The sequence below is a fragment of the Phalaenopsis equestris genome, unplaced genomic scaffold (genome assembly GCF_001263595.1).
Source record: "Phalaenopsis equestris unplaced genomic scaffold, ASM126359v1 Scaffold000091, whole genome shotgun sequence".
In the NCBI taxonomy this organism is placed as follows: domain Eukaryota; kingdom Viridiplantae; phylum Streptophyta; class Magnoliopsida; order Asparagales; family Orchidaceae; genus Phalaenopsis; species Phalaenopsis equestris.
The window spans coordinates 338,784-344,896 of NW_018164533.1; the positions used below are offsets into that span (position 1 = coordinate 338,784).

The 6,113-nt window shown below is 33.3% G+C and overlaps 1 protein-coding gene across 1 annotated transcript; it reads left to right on the forward strand.

The window, feature by feature from the left end:
* The first annotated feature begins 238 nt into the window (after positions 1-238).
* LOC110020112 (glutathione S-transferase F8, chloroplastic-like) lies at positions 239-2,208 on the forward strand. Its single transcript, XM_020718098.1, has 3 exons — positions 239-631; positions 1,280-1,328; positions 1,417-2,208. The coding sequence occupies exons 1-3, from the start codon at positions 482-484 to the stop codon at positions 1,884-1,886; spliced, it is 669 nt and encodes a 222-aa protein (XP_020573757.1). The 5' UTR covers positions 239-481; the 3' UTR covers positions 1,887-2,208.
* The last annotated feature ends 3,905 nt before the right edge of the window (positions 2,209-6,113 follow it).

A 6,113-nucleotide genomic window follows, 5' to 3' on the forward strand; every position in this document is an offset into this window, starting at 1 on the left:
ACTGTAGCCTCAGGATTCAAGCGCTTTATTGATTACAGAATTAAAGAGACATTAAGTCTTCACTGTTTGCAACAAATTTGAGAAGACATCATCAAAAGATTGCATGTGATAAAGCCCAAATCCTTAGCTCCTTCACTTTAACTTTGTTTTGTTTTGCATATTTTTCCTCTCTCTCTCAAGAATGGTGTTTCTCTCTCTCCCAAGAATGGTGTTCATTAGCAGTTCCAAAGGTTGTCCACACTAACTCTTAGCATCCTTAAGGCTCAACTTCACCTCAAAAAAAAAAATGTACTGACCAACTCTTTATCTTTTCAATTCCTCTTTAAACTCCCTCCATCCTTTTACTCTTTAACTTTGATTAATTTCACATTTATTTCCACATATCTTCTGCTCATCTTAAGCCCTCCCCATTCCTCCCAGCTACCTTCCAAGCAGTTCCCATTTCCAACAACCCAGTCTTTGTTACCTCCTTCGAGCTCAAATGTCAAGCGTGCAGGTCTTCGGATCACCGGCTTCGGCCGAGGTTGCTCGGGTTCTGGCTTGCCTCTTTGAGAAGGAAGTTGAGTTCCAACTCATTCGCACCGACACCTACAAAGGCAAACAAAGGAGGCCAGATTATCTCAAGCTACAGGTAATGATCACCATAAACATTTTTCAATACTCCACCAAGTCTAGCTGCAGTCCATCATAATAACTTGAAACTGTTCAGTCTTGGTAACTAATAGCCGTTAGGGGTGTAAACGAGCTATCGTTTATATTTCGAGCTCAAAAAGTGTGTTCGTGTACGACCCATTTGCCTAGCGAGCCGAACATGAGCTGTTCATGAACAAAGAGTCGCTCTGATAACCCTAATTACACTGTCATAAGTTGTTAAGGATTGTTACAATATTTAAAAATTATTGTTTATATTAAAACATCGTTTGAATTTAATTTAATAAATTTTATTTTATTTTCTTTAATAATACTTTTAATTAATTATAAATCTTTGTAGCATTGTAATTAATTAATTTTTTTTAAAATACTACTCATAAATATATATATGTAGAGAGAGAGAGAGAGATGAGTAGTATTTTGAGCTAAAACGAGCCGAACACGATCTAATAAATATTTATTCGTGTTCACACGATCTAATAAATATTTATTCGTGTTCAGCTCATTAACTTATCGAACGAGCCGAACGCAAGTTGTTTCACGAACAACGTTCCGTTTAGACAGCCCTAATAACCGTTATCAGTTTCCAAAACACTCAATTAGAATGCTTGCGTTTCCCATTTTGTAGCCATCAGGCGAATCTCTGACGTATGAAGATGGCAAGACCACTATAGTTGGTAAGCAATAAAAACAACTCATGCGAAGCAAAACTATATAATAACTGCTCATATATCAATTCATACATTCTGTTACAACCTTTTCCAGATTCAAGGGCTATATGCCTGCACGTAGCGGACACTTATGCTGAGCAAGGTAACAAGGACTTGCTGGGGAGAGGAAGGCTTGAAAGGGCATCCATAGAGCAGTGGCTGAGAACAGAGTCACAGATCTTCGACCCGCCAAGCTCCACACTGGTATTCTATCTGGCATTTGCACCACTACAGGGAATTGAAAAAGATGAAGAAGAGGTGCAGAAGAGCAAGAAGGAATTGGAGAAGGTGCTTGATATCTACGACAAGAGACTGAACGAGATGAACTTCTTGGCTGGGGATAAGTTCACTCTGGCGGACCTTGCACATCTTCCAAACACCCACCGGCTTATGACCATGGTGCCGGAATGTGCCGACATGTTCAAGGAGCGCCCCAACGTGATGAAGTGGTGGGAGGCGATCTCAGGCCGACCCAAGTGGATTAGGGTGGTGGATTTGCAGAAGGAAGCACCGGCAGTTGCTTGACTGAGGATACAGAACAAATGGGGAGGATGTTTGTGCTTGAGATCCTTGTGGTAGAACAATATATCGCTTGCATTTTTTTTCATAAAGTTTGCTTTTTTACTGCGTGGGAGTGTTCCATTAGTGAATTCTAGCTATGATGGATTTAGGAATGTGCTGCTTTGTTTCTGTGTGGCGTCAGGGTTCTATGTTCCACTGTTATTCATAGGAATGTGACTGCTTATATTGAGATGATCAGATGATGATGAACAATTTATGCTGTTTGCAAGCTTGATAATTTCTTAGCAGGGAGTAAACAAGAAGTTGAAAGCAAAAAATTTCTTTTTTTTTCTTAATTTGTTTTGAAACAAGATGGCGTATTTCTTTGATAGTTAAAACTAATCTATTGAAAGTATCACTAATTTGTTCTGCTCCCTTAAGCTGAAAACAGGTTTTTTTAACGAGTGTGGAAGACAAGGAGGAAGACACAGAAAATCTAATTATTGAGGGAGACAGGTCATTCAATTTGATTGGACCATAAAACTTATGGCAAGATGATTTCTTTGGCTAACTTAATTTCTCTTCAAGCTATTTTACTTTTCATCATTCATTTAAACTCAAATTACTTGCGGCTTTGGAGTGTTTGTGTGTGTGTGATACTATCAGTAGATTTCATATACCAAAAATTAGGTTGCCGAATCCTTAGTGCTCTCCTTTGTAATTTTTCTCTATGACTAGTGAACATTTTTCTTTTTTGCTCATGATTTTTTTAGATTAAGTTTTTCATGCATTTTATATGTGTTCTCTTTGCATTTTTTTATTGATTATTACTTGGATTTTATAATAAATGGTATCAATTAGTTGGTTTTAATCTCATTGATAATGACAATGAAACATGTCATAGTATGGAGTAATATTCAACATATAGAATTATATTTAAGAATACATTGTTATTGAAAAATAATGCTCCATTAGGATAATTAGCATTAAAACTAGCAATATTAAGATGTTAGTTAGTCATTGGACACTCGGTGTTGTGAGACATGCCCCTAATTTGATGAAATATTTAATTTTCTTAAGTACCTTTGATGATGACGAGCACAAACACTCTAGTGAAGATGGAGTTATAAGGGTCTACAAAAACTTTTTGTTATGGCAAAGGTGCACAAGAAGGATGTAGGATTATATATTTTGTGGAGTTCAACACATTAGGTGATGTAGATGTTACTATTAATTTCATGTCTGATGATAAAACAAATAAATTTAAGCAAGTGCATTGTAGGCAAATAAATGAGACTAGGATAGCTAAACTGACTCTTGATGACTTAAGTATCATTAAATTAAAAGTTTGCAAGCATTATTTATTTTGGAAACAAAAGATTTAATTTTAGATTATTGAGTGGATACTAACTACAACTTTATGAACTCTTTGGACTATCCACAGCACCATCCAAGAGAGGATTAGATTTATGCTGTTAATTATTAACAATTTTCTTAGAACATTTTATGTAATCTTGCTAAAATAGTAGTGACATATTCATTATTTTTAAGAAATAGGCTATGATTTAAAAGAGCCTTGAAGAAAATTAAATAGCTCTATGCTAATAATAGTTTAAATTTTTATCAAGAAAATTTAATACATTTTATTAGTTAGAGGAAATTTTGAGGGACTTAATAGTTTAATGTACAAATTAAAAATTGATAAAAATATAGTGGATGAAAGGGTGATAATAAAGTAGGTACATCGCATATGTTTTAATGTTGGGTTTTATAAACTCATTATGGGTTTAAACCATGATACTACTTAGTGAATCACTCCCATTTTATGACTATTTGTAACCAGACTTTGTCGGTGATTTGGTCAAATAAACAAATAAATTACTCAAATTTAATTATTGCTGACTTTCTTGCTTATACTAATGTTATAAATAAAAAATTAGAGTTTAGGTATATGAATTATAAGGAATGTATTTTTGCTATAGGTTTAGAGTTAAAGGCAATAATTTGTAGCGTCTAGAAAACAAAAAAGTGATCATCTATGGAGATGTTGTGTTTGATGAGATTGTCGTATTATATGCTAAATTTATTATAAAGCTAATGTTGCTGACGAGAAGGAGCAGTCTAGCAGGTAGGTGCTGGTTCATTTTAAAATGAAGGCATCATTTGATATGGCTTCCTAATTAAGTTCAAAGAATCATATGGATATACCATGTAGAGAAGTTAGCCATCATAAAATAATGGTGAAGCTCATGTTATTGTTAGGATTGTAAATGAACCAATGCACTCGATAAACAACTTGAACTCAACTCGATTAAGGCTCAATCATGTTTGTTCAAACTAGTAAATAAACAAGCTTTGACAATTTTTAAAAGCTTGAAGCTTAAATGAACTGAGCATGAACATAATCGAACTTGTTTGTTTATGTTCATGAACAAACTCATTTGTCGTTCACCAAGTAACTTATTAAATATTCAATATTAAGCTCAATAATAACTCATAATTTATATATATGACATATTATTTAAATATAATTTATTTAATTAGAATTTATTTAATTATAGTTTTAATAGTAATATATTATTATATCAATAATATTTTTAGTTTATTTTTTAGTTATATATTTGTTTTATTAATAAGTGAATAGCTACTTAGAATGAGATAGTTACATTGTAAAAGATTTTTATTATAGAGTTTTCTTAACCTTGAATGTAATGAGTTCACTTTTTATGACTCACACTGCAATTGCCAACAACATAAATGTGGATTGTCTTATTGTCATTATTTTATTATTAATATAACTAAGTAAATGTTCATCCATATAACTTTTAGGATCAATTTATTTCTTCTACTTACAAAATTTGAACTAGTATAGTCCTATCAATAAGAATTATGTAACTAATTAGTACAACTCAAAAATTTAGAGTTCATGATCGACAAAGTAGCTGCGATTAGAATTGCAAAATTATTTATTAAAATTTTTATATGAAAATCCAAATTCTCATTAAATTTTTAGCTCGTTTGAATACTTCTTCACTTGTCATAACAGCTGAGATTAACTTCAATTAAAATGAGTTTAACAACTCATTTGGACTAAGTAAACTTAAAAGAAAATATTGATGTCGGCATAATGAAACCGTGAAATCTTAATCGATGTCGTTTAACTAAAATTAAAATTACCCTCAAACTTTTGAATAGTGCAGCAAGTAAAACTAAAACACTGTCTATTGTTGCTACCCTAGGGGCCTTCCAGGTGTTATAAAATTTTGAAGAAGAAAAGGCAGTAAATAAATTGCGGTACGAATGTGGTAAACGTAAAATAAACATGCGTACTTGGGATTCCTACCGCTGCTGCAAGGTTAGTTTAATATAATATAGTAATTTCTAGGAAATTTAAACAAATTGTAAAAAAATCCGAGCGAATAAAATAAAACACGATGTCACATATAAATGATCGAGGCTAGGTGTAAAAACTTAAGTTATAGGGGAGCTCAGAACTAGAACTGAAACCGTAACAATTCTTCCCGAAGGAACTCCATAGGCAACTTGTAAGTACCATGTCTGTGAGACCCAACATAAGGTAAAAAAATATCTGTCATGCAATCATAGGAGGATGCTCCTCAACGCGGTCTATGTGACTGACATATGAATTTGTCTGAAAAGACATTTTAAAAGTTGAATTTTAATTTTTCATGCAAAAATAATTTGAATTTTGTAAACATTTAGCAAACAAAATACATGTTTTAATTCAAGAAGTACGTTTTTTTTATTTTATTTTTGAAAATTAGACATTTATGAGTCAGTCACACTAACGAACTAGGACTACTGATCACCCATGAGAACTACTGATCCTTAAGTCCATGCAGCGGGTCTTCATTAGTCGCGCTCTCCACATGTTCACCCTGTCAGCCCATTGTTTGCTCCACATTTCCTCATTTGGATCTGTCACCAGCGTTGATTTAATACACATAAAAATGGACGACATCCATTCATCTTCTCCAAATAACACTAACCCGAGAACCATCCTTGTTCTAAGCCTAATATCTCACTCGATTCTTGACTAAATCGAGTGAAGTTTGTTCTTACACCTTCATCTAAATGTGTAGATTAAATCTATACGCCTAGATTATCATGGCATTCAACTTATCTTCAAAAAAGTCCAAAATCAAGCCAAAAAGAGGTGTTTTGAAGTTATACCTTAGCCCAAGAGAAGAGGCCTCAATTAGCTTGTTGAGAGGAAATTTTGAGGGACTT